Here is a 21,097-nt window from a genome sequence, read left to right on the forward strand (position 1 = left end):
CGATTGGTCAGAAGTGGAAGAGCCCTAACCCCCTCCCACCTCAGCAAATTCTGTTGGCGGAGGTAGGGCAGTCGCCCCTGACTAAGATACTCGGTATTGAGCACTCGGAGGAGACGCCCCCTAAACGGGAACCCCGATTGGCTACAGGGACGACCGCGGCCCCACCCCCTCAACGAGGAAAGTAGATAAGACCCTTCAAGAATTTTGCAGTCGCTCCACCTCATCTACTGCGCGAGGGAGTGTGGCCAGGACTGGAGGCGGGGCTAGGCAAAGATTGCCCTATAGGGCGGGGGAATGAGACCGGGCTGCTAGGTGGGGATAGGGTTTCTTTGGGGGGCGTGGCTTATGGATCCTTGCTTTCCCGCCGACGGTTGGCCACGTCACGTGACATGGGTTGGAAGATGGCGTCTCCCACAGACGGTAAGGACCGGCTTAGGGATCTTTCAGCTGTAACTTCCTTATTTGCAGTCCTGGGGACTTCCACTGTCTGTCTCCCCTTAGACTTACGCTTTTTTCCTTGGGTTCCAACCCTTTCCTTTCCGCTTTTCCTTAGGATGCGAGTGCGTCCTCAAGCTCACCGGTTCTTCACTGCAGCTCCGGAGGTGCTCGGTTTCCCCTCTGTACCAAGAGGGTGGAGGAGGGCACCGTCGTGGGGCGCATTCTAGGCGAAAGGACGGGGGTCGCCCTGGCCATGCCTTAGCCCCATTTGGGTGAGGCAGGGCCGAGGAGGAGATACTGCTGTGGTAAATGCGGTACCTTAGTGTAGCTTTCTAGTTCTCAGGGTGCCCCATTGAAGGGTCGATTTTCTTCTTTTTGAGCATCAGGAACGATTCTCTCAAACCCTAGGTAGGGTGGGTGGCTGACCTCATCCTGGGATTAAGCCGCAAGCAAAACCTGATACTCTACTGTCTGGGTACAGTTGCCCTATCTTGACCCCTCCCAATGAGAGTCCGGAGGAAGATGAGAATTGAGCATTTCAGTGTAGTCATGCACTTATCTCATACTCTCTTGCTTCTAGTGTATGTGTTGTTTACTAAGGCTGAGTGAATGATTTTTGTTTATATGTTGTCTAAGATGCAAGGCATTTCAGATAGCAGTTAAGTGGTTTTGGTATAACCTCAAGTTTTTGCGCGCGATTCTGCCTTAGTTAGGGTTTTGCAGTCATTTCTGAACTCACTTAATTTTTGCTTCTACCCCACCATCTCCATGTCCATTTCATTGGTATGTAGTTTTTTCTCCTCAAACACATTTTGTGTTTGGAAGAAATTTTGGAAGTTTATTTCAGTAATAAGGAAATTGAGACCAGGAGACCTATTACTGAGTTCCCACTATATGAAAGGCATAATGCTAGGTGCTTTGGGAGAGGAAAAGATTAATCACTCATGTAAACGCTTTTGCACTTTCAGGTCTCATTTATTTATTATTTTTTACTTTATTTGTTTATTTTTTTTTAGAGCGCAAGTGGGGGAGGATGGGGAGGAGAAGAGGGGGAGGGAGAGGGAAAGAATCTCAAGCGGACTCTGCTCTGAGCTTGAGACCTACGCAGGGCTCGATCTCACGACCCTGAGATCATGTCAGGTCTCTGAGAAGATTTACCAGAAAGCAGTATCTGGAGTTGCCACTCTTCATTATTATTCACTATCTCATTACCTTCGTCGTCAGCATAGCTATTCTGTTAACTTTGCCCCTTCCATGCTGGTTTATAAATTCCAAGTCTGTCTTGTTCATAGTTGGATCCCAGAGTTTAGCACAGTGCCTGGCAAACAGCAGACCTTTTAGAATATCTACATAAATAATATATTAGTCTCAGGTTTCAAGTTTAACTTAGTCTTAAGTTTGTTTTTTTTTAAAGATTTTATGTATTTATTTGACAGAGATAGAGACAGCCAGCGAGAGAGGGAACACAAGCAGGGGGAGTGGGAGAGGAAGAAGCAGGCTCATAGCGGAGGAGCCTGATGTGGGGCTGGATCCCATAACGCCGGGATCATGCCCTGAGCCGAAGGCAGACGCTTAATGACTGCGCCACCCAGTCGCCCCAGTCTTAAGTTTTTTAAGCACAGGTGCATACCATATAAGAAATTATGGGTGTTGAGAGTCAAAAGAGATTCCCTGGGGTGCCTGTTGGCTCAGTCAATTAGGCAGCCAACTCTTGATTTCTGCTTAGGTCATGATCTCAGGTTCCTGGGATTGAGCCACACATGGGGTCCCATGCTCAGTGGGGAGTCGGCTTGAGAATTCTCTCTGTGCCCCTGCTCTCTCTCTCTCTCAAATAAATAAGTCTTTTTTAAAAGAGAGAGATCGATTCCTTCTCCTGCCTGGGTGCTCTCTTAAAATGTGTTTTTTTCTTGCCAGAAAAAAAAAAAGGACATTTAAAAAGTTGGCTAAGGGAATGGGGAGTTACTGTTTGATGAGTAGAGAATTTCAGTTTGGGATGGTGAAAATATTCAGGAGATGGATGGTAATGATGGTTACACAGCAGTGTGAATGCTTTTAATACCACTGAACCATACCCTTAAAAATGGTTGAAGTGGTAAATTTTGTTATGTATGTCTTACCAGAATTTTTTAAAAATCAGCCAAGTGATAGAAGTAATTGCTATTAAAATTTTTAGTTTATTACTAAGTTGTTTTTATATTTATAAGTTTTGCAGATTTTAGAGGTATGTTCCTTGTATTTGATTTTTTCCTGTCTTCTCTATTTCTTTTCCTTTTTGGGCTAGGAAAAATATTGGAAACATTTTTTTTTCCATTGGTCTTCTAGTCACCTCCGTACTCACTATATTGCACACTTGATTTTTTAAAAAGGTTTTATTCATTTATTTGAGAGAAAGAGTGAGAGAGAGCATGCACGAGCAGAGGAGGAGGGCAGAGAGAGAGGGAGAAGCAGACTCCCCGCTGAGCAGGGAGCCCAGCACCAGCTTGGGTCTTCATGCCAGGACCCTGGGATCATGACCTGAGCCAAAGACAGACGCTTAATCGACTGAGACACTCAAGCGCCCCTGCTTGGGATTTCTTTAAAAAGGAGAACATTGAAATTACTTAATGTATGAGAGTAATGCTCATAGCAGAGTCCTGAGTTATGCCCCCTACTGTGGTATCATAAGGCAACCGTTGTTTGTTATCAGATCCTATTCTTGATAAGTTCACTTTTGTTATGGTTGAACTTCCCATCAGTAACATTCCTTAGGAGTTTGAAAGTTGGCATTTTGTGTATTACACACAGCTTTTCTTTGTTATCATTTTTGGATGCTTTAGTTAAGGCAATTAATTGGGGTTGAGTTCTTTACCAATTAGAATGCTCCCTGCTCCCAGAAATTCCCTTCGAATATTTGGGGAAAAAATTGAGGTTAGAGAAAAACACATGTTGAAAAATTTTATGCATACATATATTTTCCAGGGAATGAGGTGATAGCTTTTTTTTTTTTTTTAGATTTCCGGAGATGTGATTCACCCAGAAAGTGTTAAGAACCGCTGTTTAGATCATTAATTTATGCAGCTAGTTAGGATACTGAGCATACAATATGTACTCAACAAATGTTAATTGTTACTAATTTTGAGCACCTACTGTGTGCGGAGGCAAGAGTGGCAAAGAAATGGTGTCAAAGAATTAAGCAAGGGCTGGATTATGCATGATTTTTTTAGGGCATGGCCGATATACATTCATGAAATTCGCTGGGAAGAAGTCCCTTACTCTGAAGAGTGACACAAACGGATTGACATTAAAAAAAAAAAAATCAGTTCTGGCGACTTTGTGAAGAATAGATTTGGGTAGAGAGGGGAAGAAATAAGGATAGAAGGAGGGTGAACTGTTCAGAGGCTTCTGAAGTAGCCTGGAAGAGAAGTGATGGTTCCTTGGTTAATTAATGTGGTTTCGTAGTGTATTTTAGAGATGGAAACTACTGGATTTACTAATGGATTGTAATGGAAGGTTGAAGGAAAGGGAGGCATGATGGATAGATGACCTCTGGGTTTTGATTTGAGAACTGGGGTTCATGGTGGTGCTATTTCCTGATATGGAGGTGGTTTTGAACGTAATTATTAGACTCAGAAAGGTTTTCACACATGTAAATGAAGAGAGATGTCAAGAGTTATCAGAGCTCTGGCAGAGAAGTTTGTTAAGTAGCCTCTTAATTATACCTCTGAAGTTCTGGGAAAGATTGAGACTGGAAATATAAATGTGAAATTATTGACATAAAAATGATGGTAAAGGCTGTGGGGCTAGATGAGATCTTAGGAGGCTTTAGGTAGACCTGGGGTGGGACCTGAGTGGGGGAAAGTAAGGAAGGAGTCGGGGAAGTAGGAGAAAAACCAGCATAGTGGTTTTACAGACGCTGGAAGTGGAGTTTTTCTTTTTTCTCTCTCTCTTTTTTTAAAGACTTATGTATATATTATGGGGCGCCTGGGTGGCACAGCAGTTAAGCGTCTGCCTTTGGCTCAGGGCGTGATCCTGGCGTTATGGGATCGAGCCCCACATCAGGCTCCTCCGCTATGAGCCTGCTTCTTCCTCTCCCACTCCCCCTGCTTGTGTTCCCTCTCTCACTGGCTGTCTCTATCTCTGTCGAATAAATAAATAAAATCTTAAAAAAAAAAAGATTTATGTATGTATTAGAGAGAGGGGGAGAGCATGTGCGAGTTGGGGGTGGGCAGAGGGAGAGGAAAGTGAGAAAATCTCAAGCAGACTCCCCGTTGAGCATGGAAACTGATGTAGGGCTTGATCTCACAACCCAAGATCATGACCTGAGCCGAAACCAAGAGTCAGACGCTTAACTGACTGAGCCACCCAGGTGCCCTGGAAGTGGAGTTTTTCAAGGAGATTGGTCAGTGTGTAAATGCTGCAAAGAAGTCACAGACAACAGAGAAGTGGCCACTGGATTTAGCAACATAGGTCATAGATGACCTTGATCACAGCACTTTCCATGTATGCGGGAACAGAAGCCTGATTGTCTTGGGTTAAGGAGAGAATGTAAGGTGAGGAAGTGAAGACATCAGGATAGACAACTCAAGAATTTTGTAATGAAGGAGGAATATGGAGGTAATGGGGTCATGGAAGAGTTTTTTTTTTTTTTCAAAGAAGGGGAATTCTAGAGCAGACTTATTTGCTGTTGAGTATGAGGCAGTGGAGAAGGTAGAAATTGATTGTGCAAGAGGGATTATTCAAGATAATGTCTTTGACAAAGCAAGAGAATGACCTCCAGAGCTCTGCAGAGGAGTTCGTCTTAATTGGGGAAAAGTCTAAGAGTATGAGTGAAGATGCGGGTGGGTTTGTTGATATTTATTTTTCCTAACATCCCACTAAAACATTGCTCCCATTTTAGAGATCAGAGAAGTGAAGTTTGATGAAGGAGAATGATTTATTTGTATAATATCATGCCCCAGCAGTATCAGTGGTATAGAACTCAGATTTCTGGAGCACCTGGGTGGCTTAGTCAGTTAAGCGTCTGCCTTCAGCTCAGGTCATGATCCCAGAATATGCTTCTCCCCCTGCCCCTCACCCAGCTCATGCTCTCTGTTTCTCTTTCAGATAAATAAAATCTTAAAAAAAAAAAAAATCTTAAAAAAAAACCCAAACAACTCATGGGGCACCTGGGTGGCTCAGTTGTTGGGCATCTGCCTTCAGCTCAGGTCATGGATCCCAGCGTCCTGGGATCGAGCCCCACATCGGGCTCCCTGCTTGGCGGGAAGCCTGCTTCTTCTCCCTCTGCTCCTGCTTGTGTTCCCTCTCTTGCTGTCTCTATCTCTGTCAAATAAATAAATAAAATCTTTAAAAAAAAAACAACAACAGATATCTAGACTTCCAAGTGAATGTTCCAGTTTGTTGTGTTCTTTGAGACTGAAATGTTGTAAAATATAAATTAATGTGTTTTGTGTCTTCTTGACTCATCTGGGTGTTTTGTTCTAGGGACAGATCTGGAAGCATCTTTGCTAAGTTTTGAAAAACTTGACCGTGCCTCACCAGACCTTTGGCCAGAACAATGTAAGTTTTTGGTTTCTTGATATCAGAATCAATACAGGAGAACCCAGTGCTACTTTAAGAGAGACACTTTAGAAGTTCTCATTTAACTGTAATGGTTAAAATTTTGATTTTGCTCCACAGGGAAGAGACTGAATTCTGTGGTCTGATGTTAAGAATAGCTGTTTGATAGTTTAACTTTTTCAGGACATAGTGTGAGTCAGGAAATGATAGAGAGCCTTAAAAAAAATGAATCTGCAATAAATTCAGACAGTACAGAGATACATAAAGTAGTAGTTCCTCAACCTCCTTTGGTCACTCTTGTAAACTCACAATTAATAGTTTGGTACAAATCCTTTTGGCCTTTTTTATGATTACATAGGTAAACAAATAAATATGTATTTTTAAAGTATACAGCAGGGTTTTTTGGGTTTGTTTGGGTTTTTGTTTTATTTTTGGTTTTGTTTTTTTTTTTTTTTTGGTATAATGATGGGGTCATGTGTACATGGTTAAGCTAACGTAGCTTAGTTTATTCTACCTAGTAATTTATTAATGGATCTTTCTATGTTAGTAGGTGTAGATCTACTTCATTCTCCTAAAGTATTTCGTTATAATAGATAAACTGTAGTTTGTATATTCCTACCCTATATGGAAACCTTAGATCCACTGTTTGATACTACAAACAACTTAACATGTATCTTTGTGCACAAGGGAGAGGATGGCTGAGTGTGAGAGTGCCCATTTACCCACATACTAGCCAATATGGGGGAGAGGGGCAGGGGGAGAGGGGGAGAGAGAATCCCAGGAAGACTGCACACTGAGCACAGAGCCGGATGGGGTGTGGCGGGGAGGGGTGCTCAGTCTCAAGACTCTGAGATCATGATCTGAGCCAAAACCGAAAGTCAGACACTCAACTGACTGAGCCACCAGGTGCCCCTGGATGGTACTGATTTTTATTATTTTTAGTTCATATTTCTTTATTAGTGAGATTGAACAGTATTTTATTTTTAAATATCTGCTTTTTATCTTTCTGTTTTCTAATGTGATTCTTCCCATGAGGCATTTAAATAAACAGTTATCCAATTGTCAGTCCATGACAGGACAGCATACCTAAAAAAGAAATTTGAACTTCCTGGTAAGAGATAGTGTATCTCTCCATTCTCCCAACCAGCTAACTCCTGTCCTTGCAAGTTTGGTTGAGGCATTTTCTCTGAGAAGCTTTTCCTGCCCCCTCAGTCTGACCTAGATTTCCCTTTTTTTTTCTTCCCATAGCACCTAGTATCTTTCTTGGAGCACTTAACCAGTTTTATAGTTACTGAGTTATTCTTTCTCCTCTTCCAGACTATAAGCTCCTTGAAGACAAGGCTGTTTTCTTCTTATCCTTTGGATCCTCTATGTCTGGGGAACTAAAATGTTTATTGAATAAATAATGTGTTTTTTCTTTTCAGTACCAGGTGTTGCTGAATTTGCAGCTTCCTTTAAAAGTGTAAGTAATGTTTCACTTACCTAATGAAGTTTATCCAGTGTTTTGCTCCTTAATAAAAGCTCAAATAATCTCCTATTACTTTATTTTCAAGGAAAATGTCATAGGCTTCCAATCAGTTTGTAACTACAGCCCTGGAAATCTGTGTATATTATCATCATGTTGATGATAATGTCTTCCTCTGTCAGATGTTCTGTTTTGGCATTTTGACCTTTGTCTTTTAGCCTCTTTTCTCAGCTTGAAAGCTTTTAAGGTAAAGCAGTTGAAATCTTTAATGTAACACCAGTATTCTTTTTTGCCCAAACCATGATTTTGAAGCTTTTCTCTTTTGTTTATGGGATGCATTATGACCTTATCTTACACCTCCCTATGGGATTTTGAAATTTCTCAGTGGTTCATCAAAAAGCAAAGGAAGACATCCATTAGAGCCACAACCTTTGTACTTTCAGGGCAGCAGGCACTGTGCTTGATGCTCTCCATATATTCTCTTTTGTTCCCACAACCCAGAGAATGTGATTATAGTATCACCTAGCACTTTTTTTTTTTTATAATGATTTTTTATTTTATTATGTTAGTCACCATACAGTACATTCCCGGTTTCCGATGTAAGGCTCGATGATTCATTAGTTGTGTATAACACCCAGTGCACCATGCAATACGTGCCCTCCTTACTACCCATCACCGGCCTATCCCATTCCCCCACCCCCCTCCCCTCTGAGGCCCTCAGTTTGTTTCTCATAGTCCATAGTCTCTCATGTTTCATTTCCCCTTCTGATTACCCCCCCCTTTCTTTATCCCTTTCTTCCCCTACTGATCATCCTAGTTCTTATGTTCCATAGATGAGAGAAATCATATGATAGTTGTCTTTCTCTGCTTGACTTATTTCACTTAGCATTATCTCCTCCAGTGCCGTCCATGTTGTAGCAAATGTTGAGAACTCGTTCTTTCTGATAGCTGAGTAATATTCCATTGTATATATGGACCACAACTTCTTTTTTTTTTTTTTTAAAGATTTTATTTATTTATTCGACAGAGATAGAGACAGCCAGTGAGAGAGGGAACACAAGCAGGGGAGTGGGAGAGGAAGAAGCAGGCCCACAGCGGAAGAGCCTGATGTGGGGCTCGATCCCATAACGCCGGGATCACGCCCCGAGCCGAAGGCAGACGCCCAACCACTGTGCCACCCAGGCGCCCCATGGACCACAACTTCTTAATCCAGTCATCTGTTGAAGGGCATCTCGGCTCCTTCCACGATTTAGCTATTGTGGACATTGCTGCTATGAACATTGGGGTGCATATGGCCCTTCTCTTACTAAGTATCACCTAGCACTTACTTAGTGCTTACCATATGCCTGGCACCATTCTGGGTACTTTATGTATATTATTTAATCTTCACAAAACCATGTGGGGTATACGTACTATTACTATCCCAATTTTATAGACGAGGAAATGGGCACAGAGAGAGAGGTTAAGTAGGTTACCCAAGGTTATAAGCTATAAGTGGCAGAACCAGGCTTTGAATCCACTGATCTGATTACTAGCATCCATACTCTTAACACCATATGCAGAAGAATTTAAGTCCAGTGTTAAAAGCACTAACTGAAAGAGAACCTTGGAAATTACTTGCCCAAGTTCTAGTGAGTGACAGACCAGTATTTGAATGCAGATTTTATCTATTACAGAGCTCATGCTCTATCTAGTAAACCATGTCATTGGGGATTTGTAATATAACTCTCACTTTTTAAGTGAAGCGTGGTAGTTTTAAATGTTTTTAAGGTAGTTTTAAATTTTTTAAACTTTGTTTTTAAGCAAACTGTAGAGGGGCGCCTGGGTGGCTTAGTCGGTTAAGTGTCTGCCTTTGCCTCAGGTCATGATTCCGGGGTCCTGGGATTGAGCCCTGCATCGGGCTCCTTGCTCAGCAGAGAGCCTGCTTCTCCATCTCCTGCTTGTACCCGCTTTCTCTGTGTCAAATAAATACATAAAGTCTTAAAAAAATAAAATAAAATAAATTGTAGAACTCCTCGTTGTCTGTATAGGGAAGAGCCACTGCAACAATGAAAGTTCAAGAACCTTCTGTACCTTGCTATGTGCTTAGTATTTTCTACTTATTATTAGAGTTATAAGTGCTGAATTAAATATTAATGCCCCCCCTAGGGGCGCCTGGGCGGCTCAGTTGGTTGAGTGTCTGACTCTTGATTTTGTCTCAGGTCATGATCTTGGGGTCGTGGGATTGAGCCCTTCATTGGACTACTCACTGTACTTGTCCCTCTCGCTCTGCTTCTCCCCCCACTCGTTCTCTCTCTCAAACAAATAAATAAAATCGTTAAAAAATAAACAAATAAAATTTAAAAAAATATATTAAGGCCCTGTGGCTTTCTGGTTCCTTGAGAGTATCTGTTCAGAGGTAGTTTAGACTTAATAGCCTCCCATTTAATCAAAAACTAGGGTTGTATGAAAGCTGGCCTGAGCTCATTTAGCATTCAGTGAGGCCTAAGCATGAAGAGTTCAGAACGGTATGGGGCTTTGGAGTCAGATTCACTTAGATTTGTGTCCTGAATCTGCTACTTCACTGTCTGTGACCTGAACAAGTTTCCTAACAATTTTGAGCTTTAGTGTTCTCATCTCAAACTATCTCATAGGATTCTTAGTGTAAAATGCCATCATGCATGTAAAATACTTTGCATAGTACCTAGGACATAATAAACAGTACCAGTAGCTAGTAGTATTAGATCAGCTTTTGTCTAATAGATTGAGTACAAAGTACCTAACTTAATTTTCTTACATTCTCATTCATACTTACTTTTCAGTTTAGTTAATTATATTTGGTAACAACTAAATATTTTGAGTTGTAAATAGAAATAAGAGGTTTTAAAAAAAAACTTTTATTAAAATATGTTGTTTTTTGAAAATATGATTGTCTATCTGCCCTTTTTCCCTAGAAGTATGCACATTCATATTAAGTTTTGTTTCTAGGGGTTAGGGTCATCCCGACCCCAGGTTTAAATCTGGTATTGTCTGTTTCCCTACTGGTGGGTAAAAATGGCAAATTTGACCAATGGCCTTCCAGGAAAGGTAGTATAGAGTAGTCGTTTCTGAACTCAGACTTCCTGGGTTTGAATCTTGGCTCCAATAGCTATGTGTCCAGAGGCAAGTGATTTATAATCTTCCTGTACATCAGTTTTTTTCACTTGTAAAATGAGGATAATAATACCTGCTTCATAGGGTTGATTTGGAAATTAACACGATGCATCAGTCACATAGTACCAAGCAAATGTTAATTAAAAAGAAAAAGAAAAAAGACTCAAAGCTGAAATAATATTTCTCAACCATACCCCTGCCTGCACAACAGAATCATCAGTGTGCAGTTTTGGAGCTTTTAAAAAATACCTATGTAATGGTTGTAGCTTGGCAGGTGAGGCTGGACCTGTGAACCCTGCAGTGGGTGTTCATTTAGCTTCACGTTGTCTTGTTCATGTGGATAGTGACATAGCATTCTGCTGCCATTCTTACCTGTGGAAAAGGAGGGGGGTCCACTAGCATGAGAAGTGTTTGGATCTTTTTTAGTTAAGTTTGGTAGTTTTCAACTTTGTTTTTAAACGAACTGTAGAACTCTTCATTGTCTGTAAAGAAAAGAGCCACTGCAACAATGAAAATTCAAGAACATTCTGTGCTAAACACAGTTTGCGGTGTTCTGTTACCTTTTTTGTATATTTAGGATGCTAAAATGTTTTTGAACTTAAATTGGCGGTATTACATTAAAAAAATACATATGTAATGTCCCTTGCTCTGTTCTCTCCACTGGGCCCTCCTTCCACCTCCAGTAATCTGAATCAGTGCATCTGGAGTGTGGCCAGGTCATCTGTATTTTTTTGTTCCATAGAAGATTCTCATGTGCAACTAGAATTGAAAACTGTTGCCCAAAGTTATTCCAAGAATGGGCTCTCTTTCATATTTTGTAAGTTCACTTTTCAGAAATGAGAGGATAACTTAAAATTCTGAAGTTTTCTAAAATGCCTACAATAAAATGAAATTTGAAGTGATGATCACCACAGTCTTCTCACAAATTGAGGACTTCCTCTTTTTAAAAATTTGAAGTATAGTCGATGTATGTTAGTTTCAGGTGTACGACATAGTGAATCAACAATTATATATATTACATTATTATTGACTATATTCCCCATGCTGTACTTTTCATTTCTGTGACTTATTTCCTTTATAACTGAAAGTTTGTACCTCTTAATCCCTCTTCACCTATTTTGCCCATCCCCCCCAACACAACCACTAGTTTGTTCTCTGTATTCATGAGTCTGTTTCTGTTTTTTATTTGTTCATTTGTTTTGTTTTCAGATTCCACATATAAGTAAAATCATATGCCATTTATCTTTCTTTGTCTGACTTATTTCCACTTAGCATAATACCCTTTAGGTCCATTCATGTTGTCATGGATGGCAAGATTTCATTTTTTTTTTTTTTAAGATTTTATTGATCTTAGAGATAGTGAAAGCGAGTGGGGTGGGCAGAGGGAGAGAATCTTCAAGCAGATTCCCTGCCGAGCACGGAGCCTGACATGGGGCTCAGTCCCAAGATAAAGACCTGAGCCAAAACTAAGAGCCAGCTGCTCAACTGACTGAGCCACCCAGGTGCCCCAAGATTTCATTCTTTTTAATGGCTGACTAATATTCCTGTGTGTGGTGTGTGTGTGTGTGTGTGTGTGCGCGCGCACAGAGGGAGAGAAACATCTTTCTATGAATCTTTCCCTCTGCCAGAGAATGTTACTTCCTGATTGTCTCAAACAGTTCAGTTGGAGGCTTTTACCAGAACTGAATTTCAAGTGATTTCTTTCATTGCTTTACTAACCTCTTATCCATGAAATAGTAATAGTAGTCAGATCTTTCTTCTAAGATCATTTCTCTGAGACCAGCTGTAAAAATGAGCAGAATTACTTTGCAAGGTGACTATCTGTAGGTCATATCTGAACCTAGAGAAATCTGGGTTTTTGAAACTATAATTTACCAGTATTTTCAAACAACCTGAAGACTGTGTGACAAGCTACTTTTCTGTAAGAAGGGAGATTATGGTTTCTTTACATTTTGTATGTATCTGAGTGGATATATTCTTGTATTCTGACAGCCTATTACTAGTTCTCCACCCAAGTGGATGGCTGAAATAGAACGTGATGACATTGACATGTTGAAAGGTAAGCAATGCTGGCGACCTCTGACTTTTAACCTGACATTTATGTTCCTCTACAAACCACCTTTCCAGTTTTCTCTCGCTGTTCCCTTACAAGTATTTGCTGCAGTCAGACCACCTACTTAACCAAGCTGATTCATGGTTCTTCATGTCTGAATGCTTGTCTCTACTTTTCCATATGTATAAATCCCTTCAATTCAGGACCCACTCATAATGATTTCTTCTCCTGCTAAATTCCTTTAATATTAACTTTATTTGGTATAATGCTGTAGTCGACAAAAGCTCTCACATAGATTTTTCCCATTTAATTCTCGTAAAGGTCATGTGAGTTAGGTATGATGATACCCAAGGTTCAGAGGTTAACTTAACCAAGGTTTATTAGAAAGAGTTAAAATTTAAACTGATCTTTTAAGTCTAGTCTCTTACCAGTCTAACACAAGTGCCTTATTTAGGATTTAGTGCTATATATTGTTGTCAGTACTATTAATTGATAACCCCTTAGTGGGTTAGGACCTGTCTTTTAGTTCTTTCTATCCCATCAGTTTCTCCTGTAAAGAATACTATAAGTAGTAAACACTGTTGTTTGATAAATGACTTGGAACTCAACCACAAAGTAGAAATTTAAATTAAAAAACATTAATTTTCCTTGATTTTGCTCTACTTTATTTAATTTTTATCATCTTTCCGGTGATAAGATTCATGATGGTTGTAAAGTAATAGACTGAAATTAAGGTAAAAATCTGGTATTCTTGAGCTATTTAAGCCGCTGAACAGATCACGAAAGTCTGCTTACACCAGATATGGATAATGAGTGTGGCATGATAAGTGGGAGAAAATAACACCTTTATTTGATTTCAGAAGTAATTCATTGTTCTGCATGAAATGCTTAAATGCAGATCCCCTCCTCCATCCATGGAAAAATTAAGTCTCAAGGGCATCTCAGCTTCATTGTTGTAATGTTCCAAACGGACATTTATATAACATCCCATCAGTGTGTATTTTCTAAGGAAACTTAAAATTTTTGGTATGGGATCATAGCCTTATGTTCCATACAAATTAACCTGGGCCTTAAACATAAGTTCATCTGAAGCATTTTGCAACAGTAGGAAAAATTCACTAGTGTGTGTGTGTGTGTGTGTGTGTTTAAGGGGCATGATTGGATTAGAAGAGATATGGGTCCATTTTCTACTTATTAGATAAGAATTAAGCTAAAAACTTTTATAACAAGGATTTCCAACCTGAATGAGTGGTTAACTAGAGAACAGTAGAAATATATGGTATTGAAATAAATGATTCTGTTTCAGAACTGGGGAGCCTCACCACAGCTAATTTGATGGAGAAGGTACGAGGCCTACAGAACTTGGCCTATCAGCTGGGGCTGGATGAGTGTGAGTACCCAGATCACATTTATTCAGGGTTGCATGTTGTGTATTTCATGATGAGTGCTAGCTGTAATTCAGCAAGTATCTTTATTAGGCGTTGTGAAGGTAAGAAGTCACTGTAATCTAGAGTACCTTTTATGGTGTAGTATGCTGCAATAGTTACTGTTATTTTTCTCTGTATAGTGAAAGTATATTGGAAACCCTTTCAGTTAAAGTGATAGAGTGTCAAATCAAAGTATTTGATCTTAATCAAATACTTAATATACAGTCTTAAGAATACAGTCTTAATCAAAAGAGGGACCTTATTAGTTCACATAAATCAAAATTTCAGGAGTAGAAATAGCTTTGATATCTAGATGTTTGATTTTTAATGATGTCATTGGGATGTGCTCTTACTTTTGCTTTTGATTTGCATCTCAAGGCTCTTGCATTAGTCTTATTCTTTGAACTGGCACTGGGGAAGGTGGCCAAAGGAGCTTCAGTTTATGTGTCTTTAAATCTCATAATCCCAAAATAAAGAATGTCTTTTCTGAACATTCCAAAAGAAAGATCCTGGGGAGTACTCAGACTGTACCATCTTGACTCAAATACCTATCTTAGAACCGGTCCTTTAGCCAGTTAGCATGGTGGGCCAAGCCTGGGTCCAGGATGCAGACACAGATTAGAGGAGTTAGTCTGATTCAGATCCCAAGGAATGGGAGGAAGGATTGGTTCCCCAAAGGAAGGGCCATATAGCAGGCCAAGAACATAGTCTGCTGTCATGACTAATGTTTTAAAACTTCTCATTTATTCCTGTCTGCTCTCCGTTCTTTTAGTGTACATTTATTTCTTTATAGATTGTATTTCTTCCCATACTATATTCATTATAAAACTGGGAAAGGAGGGGCGCCTGGGTGGCACAGCGGTTAAGCGTCTGCCTTTGGCTCAGGGCGTGATCCTGGCGTTACAGGATCAAGCCCCGCATCGGGCTCCTCCGCTATGAGCCTGCTTCTTCCTCTCCCACTCCCCCTGCTTGTGTTCCCTCTCTCGCTGGCTGTCTCTATCTCTGTCGAATAAATAAATAAAATCTTTAAAAAAAAAAACTGGGAAAGGAATTATAGAAATTCTCACTTTGTAACTGAAAGAGAAACTCAACAAAAATACAGTCGGTAGAACTTGGTTCTCAATGGGTACTTCCTGACACCTTCATGAATCCACAATTGGGAGAAGCTACAGTAGCTTATAGTTTTCTTCAAACATGCAAATTTTGCACTGATTAAAACAATCCCCAAAACAGTTTCATAATGTTTCATAATGTAGAGCATATAGAGGATTTACTTGTTCACATTGTTGATTTAAATTCCTGCCAAATTCAATATTTCACTTTAAAATTTCATTTAAAACTTCTAATTTTTGACTAATAGTCATCACTTCCTTAGGCCTCCTTATCTTTTCTGTATTTCCATCACTGTCATTAACAGTTGGCTTTCTTTTACCAAGAAAATATTTTTTAATCACTTTATGAATCAAGGAGCAGGAAACAACAGACTATGGTTGCTAGGTGGTCTGCTAGGTTCACTCATTGTTACCTAACTCTCCTCTGTGTTACTGGTAAATTATTTCTCATGATTAAAATTTGTGTGTTGGCAAAATCAATATTTACCATGTGTGTCACAGACCCCAAAGGTTTATAATGAAAAGGCAAACCTGTGATTATTAAATTCATGAATGCTAGGTTGGTATAATATAGAAGTTGATTCTGTTACTAGCTCTGGATAGTAAATGCTGTAATAATGATAATAACCCTTTATCTCTCTGTGTCAGTTTTTTTTAATAAAATAAATTTTTTGCTCATTATATCAAGAAGATGCTGTATTGCCAAATGTATTTATCAACAGTATTATCTCTAGTTAGTTGTAGTTGAAATTGCTATATTCCTTCTGATTAGTCTTTCTTTTTCTGCTTTCCTACTGAGAAAGATAAAATTTTCCCCCCATTTTTTATTTTGGAGAATTTTAAACATATACCAAAGTAGAGAGAATAGAATAATGACCTCATGTAGCCATGACCCAGCTTCAGTAGTCAACATATGGCCAATCTGTTTCACTTACACAACCTCCCATAATTTTTATTTTGTTAAAGATTTTATTTATTTATTTGACAGCACAAGAAGGGAGAGTCGCAGGCAGAGGGAAAGGGAGAAGCAGACTCCCCGCTGAGCAGGGAGCCGGATGCGGGACTCGATTCCAGGACCCCAGGATCATGACCTGAGCCGAAGGCTGTTGTTTAACCAACTGAGCCACCCAGGCGCCCACCTCCCATAGTTATTTTAAAGCAAATCTTAGGTATTATATTACCTCATTGCCCAATAACTCCATATATATTTCCAAAAGATAAGATCTGTCTCCTTCTTACCTTACCTTTTAAAATATATTCACAATTCCATTATTATGCCAAAAATTTTTCAACAAACTTGCTTAATATCGTCAAATAGCTAATCGGGATTCGGATTTCCCTTGTTGACTTATAATTGTCTTTATACAGTTGGTTTATTAGAATCGGGTCCTAAATAAGGTTCATATACTGTATTTGATATGTCTCTTAAGTCTCTCTTCATCTGTCATAGTTCCACCTCCCTTTTATTTTCCCTTGCCACTTATTAAACCTAGTTATTTGTTCTGTAGAACTTTCCACATTCTGGATTTTGTTGTTTACATTCCTATGGTAGTGGTTAATATGTTCATTTATCCCTTTTTATTTCCTGGTAGTTAGATCTAGAAGCTTGCACAGATGACAGCTTGACCTTTTTATTTTTATTTTGGCCATTTCCTAAATGGTATTGTATACATCGATCAGAAGGTACATCATGTCTGCCTATCTGTCTTTGTGATGTTATAATTAATTAGTTGATGAAGGCGTTGTTAGCCTGATTATTCATTGTAAAATTCTCCATCAGCCTTACACAAGAGTTTTAGCAGCCTTTGGTAACTGCCTAGATCCCCTGTTTTATTATAGGTTGCCAGATGGTAATACTCTAGTTCTGTCATTTTTTGTTATTAACTAGAATTTTTTATAAAGGACTTTATCTTATCAACTATTTATTATTACCTTGAAAGCTGTTTCTACAGGATAAATGAATCTTTCTCTTTATCAGTTTTTAGAATAAAGAGTTCCCCTAAACATCAGTAAAGTTTATTTTAATGGCTTTCCACAGAATCAGGGACTTGGTGTGGTTGATTTAGTTTTTAATCCACACAGTTAAAAACATTATTACTGTTAAGTGTTTGTATCTCTAAAACTTAAGACATTGTAGGTGGGGATTTGTAGTCACCTAACTCAGCCACTTTTAAGTACTGAACCAAAATGCCGCAACAAAAATGCTCATTTCTGCCATATGAGTCCCTTGAGCACAGCTGAGATTTTTAAAAATAATTTTCTGGTTCAAAATTCACCCTTATTTCAATTTCCGTAGCAATGCTTTGCAACTTATTGTCATTTTTCCCTGATTACAACAAGTTAACTGACATATAGAAAATAGTTTTCGCTAATAGAATTGGAAAGGTTTAAATTGATATGTATTGGACTTCTTGGGTACAGTCTCTGTTTTATTGTATATAGTGTATTTGCATAAAAACAAGATCTTTTTTTTGTCCTTACAGATTATTCATCTGCTCTAGGGGTTGACATTTACTTGACACCCTAATCTGGTGTTTCGATGTCTCAGTCCTCTTTCCTGCATTAATTGAGAGGATGACATGGATGAAAAATAAGCAATAGGAACTGATGAATCCCCAAGGACCAGTGATCCTGTTTTCATGCAAATATCTGCACTGATAAAGATGATGGAAAGAAAAAAAATGCAAAAAATATTTGTCCTCAGAACATGATTGTTTGTCACTTCTCTAGAGCATTGTTATATGTTGTGTATAGAAATAATGTGTACCTTCTAGGGCTGATAGTAACTAGATTGTGTCTTTTGGAAGATGAACCATGCCCTTTGATTTGGTACGTGATTATGTCTCAGATAACCCTTTTGGGATTTTGGAGTGCAGTAATTTGTATAGGTGTTTATAGCTTGGCTTGATTTGAGCAGTTAATTAATATGAAATTCCCATAAATACATAGAAACATGAAAAATTGTAAACTGCCTTACCATATAAAGAATTTCGTTTTCATAACTTCTTTCTGAGTTCAGCGTCCTTCCTGTTTTGCTGGAACTGTTGCAGTCTCTAACCAGTATCCCTGCCTCTCAACCACCCCATTCCAGGCTATCTTGTTTATCCTTCTCCGATTAATTTTTCTAAAGTATCATTTGCTTCTTTTGTCCTTTGCTCATAAGTCATTATTAGTACTTTACTGACCATGCGATCAAATTCATTTTCTAGCATGGCATTCAAAATCCTGTTCATTCTGGCCCTAGCTTAATGACTAGTTTTCTTACTTACTTCTCCCCTACCAAAATACCATGTGCTGTTCCCATTTGAAATAGTCTTCCTGTTACACTTGGTCATCTTCTTAATTCTATCCATGCTATTCCTTTTTCTCAGAAAGCTCTCCCTGACCTATTTCTAATATTAGAACTTCTAGTCATCCTTCACTGTTTAGTCCCAGATTTACCTCTTTCAACAGCCTTTCCTTTTCATTCCTTATCTGGAAAGTGAACGCTTTCCTGGCCTCCCAAATTGCTCCTAGAGCAGTTCATTTGTTTCATTTGTATGGCACTTTTACCATTCTGGGAGATTTTGGTACATGTCTTATCCCTTGATTGATTGTAACTCTTTCAGGTAAGAATCATACTTTGGGCTATCTTTCTGATCCATAGAGTACCTGGCATGTAGTAAATGCACAAGTGTGTATTTGCTGATGTAATGAATGATCAACTGCTGATGACTTTGGGTGAAATGATAGAAGTTTCCTAATGAAATCTATTGACTTCACACTGAAAAGGTGAAAGTTTCTGGAAATTGTTCTTTTTCTGGATAGTTGGTGTTTTAGTGATGAGAAGTAACATTTGAAGGTCTTGTAGTGTCTGGAATTTTCTTCTAGTGGCTGGATGATCAACCACACATAGTAAAAATAGGGTGAAGCTCATTGAAGGTGGTTTGATTTTATCTTCTACTTGAACCTTATTCCATCACTGTTATGACCTGGACATGATCCTGATCTAATCTTTTCAACAGTCCGTTGGTTGCTTTATTCCTAAGAGCAATGAAACTAGGGGTGCCTGGCTGGCTCAGTTGATAGAGCATGTGACTCCCCCTTGATCTCGGAGTTGTAAATTTGAGCCCCATGTTGGGTGTAGAGATTACTTAAAGATAAAATCTTAAAAAAAAAAAAAAAAGACAAATGGACTATCATTGTGAATCTTATTGAACACTGATTCTCAACATTTTTTACCCTTTAAAATTTTTTTCCCTCTTGTCTCTGAAGGCTAGAAATGATGCAGATGAGCTAATTAATGGCTATATTCAAGATATTTTTAAACAGAATGTGAAAATTGGGAAAGCAGAGGATCATGCCATTTGAAACTAAGGCTAAAGGTTGGGATTCTGATGCACTTGTTCTTTTTTCTTTTACTTTTTTTTTTTTTTTTAAAGATTTATTTATTTATTTATTTATTTGACAGAGATAGAGACAGCCAGCGAGAGAGGGAACACAAGCAAGGGGAGTGGGAGAGGAAGAAGCAGGCTCCCAGGGGAGGAGCCTGACGTGGGGCTTGATTCTAGAACGCCAGGATCACACCCTGAGCCGAAGGCAGACGCTTAACGACTGAGCCACCCAGGAGGCCCTTCTTTTACTTTTTTTAAATAGCAGTTTGTTGAGATATAATTCACATACCCTACAATTCACCTACTTACAATGTGCAATTCAGTGGCTTTTAATATATTTAGAGTTGTACAGCTATCACCACAATTGTAGAACATTTTTATCTTCCCAAAAAGAAATACTGTACCCATTAGCATTCATTTCTTATTTGCTTCCTAGGCCTACAGGTCTAGGCCACCGCTAATCCGCTTTCTGTCTTTATGAATTTACCTATTCTCGACATTTCATATGAACGGAATCATACAGTATGTGGTCTTCGTGACTGGTTTCTTTCACATAACGTAATGTTTTCAATGTTTGTGTTGTAGCATGTATCAGTACTTAACTTCTTTTTATGGCCAAATAATATTCCATTGTATAGATATATTTATCCACCAGTTCTCCGCATTATACTTATCCCCCAGTTATTGGACATTTAGATTTTTTTCTATTTGGCTAGTATGAATAATGCTGCTGTAAACATTTATTTACAAGTTTTTGTGCAGATTTACCTTTCTGTTCTCTTGGGCTTACAACTAGAAGTGGAATTCTTGGATCATATGATAACTCTACGTCTGACTTTTTTGAGGAACGTCAGACTGTCTTCCATACTGGCTGTACCATTTTACACTCCCACAACAGTGTATGAGAACTCCAGTTTCTCCATATTCTTGCCAGTACTTGTTTTTGTTTTCAAACGTTATTTATCCTAGTGAATGTGAATGTGAATGTGAATCTCATTGCTTAGATTTGTATTTGACTAATAACTAATGATATTGAGCATGTTTTCATGTACTTATTGGCCAGTTGTATATCTTCTTTGGAGAACTGTTTGTTTAGATCCTTTACCCATTTTTAAATTGGATTATTTGTATTTATTAGTTGTAAGAGTTCTTTATATAGTCTAGAAACAGGTCATTTATCATATGTATGCTTTGCAGAAGTTTTCTCCCATTTTGTGGGTTGTCTTTTTACTTTCTTGATGATGTCCTTTGAAGCACAAAATTTTAAGATTTTGTTTAAGTTCAGCTTATCTATTTTTGTTGTTGTTGCTTGTATTTTGGTTTCATACCTAAGAAACCATTGCCTAATCCAGTGTCCCGAAGATTTATGTATGCCTGTGTTTTCTTCTAAGAGTTTTATAGTTTTAACTCTTACATTTAGCTCTTTGATCCATTTTAAGTTAATTTTTGTATATGGGGTAAGGTAAGGATCCAAATTCATTGTTTTGCATGTGGAGAGCCAGTTGTTTCAAACATTATTTGTTGAAAAGACTATTCTTTTCCTATTGATTGTCTTGGCATTT

General features: G+C 38.7%; 1 protein-coding gene across 3 annotated transcripts in view; it reads left to right on the top strand.

Moving 5' to 3' along the window:
- The first annotated feature begins 106 nt into the window (after window positions 1-106).
- Window positions 107-21,097, top strand: part of LIN52 (lin-52 DREAM MuvB core complex component) — a 108,586-nt gene continuing 87,595 nt past the window's right edge. The window contains exons 1-6 of one of the 3 annotated variants that reach the window (XM_087856132.1): window positions 107-420; window positions 5,899-5,973; window positions 7,398-7,435; window positions 12,563-12,629; window positions 13,930-14,013; window positions 16,151-17,639. In XM_087856132.1, the coding sequence (XP_087712258.1) occupies window positions 390-420; window positions 5,899-5,973; window positions 7,398-7,435; window positions 12,563-12,629; window positions 13,930-14,013; window positions 16,151-16,257 (402 nt within the window). In that variant the 5' untranslated portion in view covers window positions 107-389 and the 3' untranslated portion in view covers window positions 16,258-17,639. The other 2 variants (XM_045807848.2, XM_045807847.2) reach the window with 2 other exon arrangements.

This window comes from Ursus americanus, chromosome 26, assembly GCF_024610735.1.
Source record: "Ursus americanus isolate L20-20 chromosome 26, mUrsAme1.1.p, whole genome shotgun sequence".
NCBI lineage: Eukaryota > Metazoa > Chordata > Mammalia > Carnivora > Ursidae > Ursus > Ursus americanus.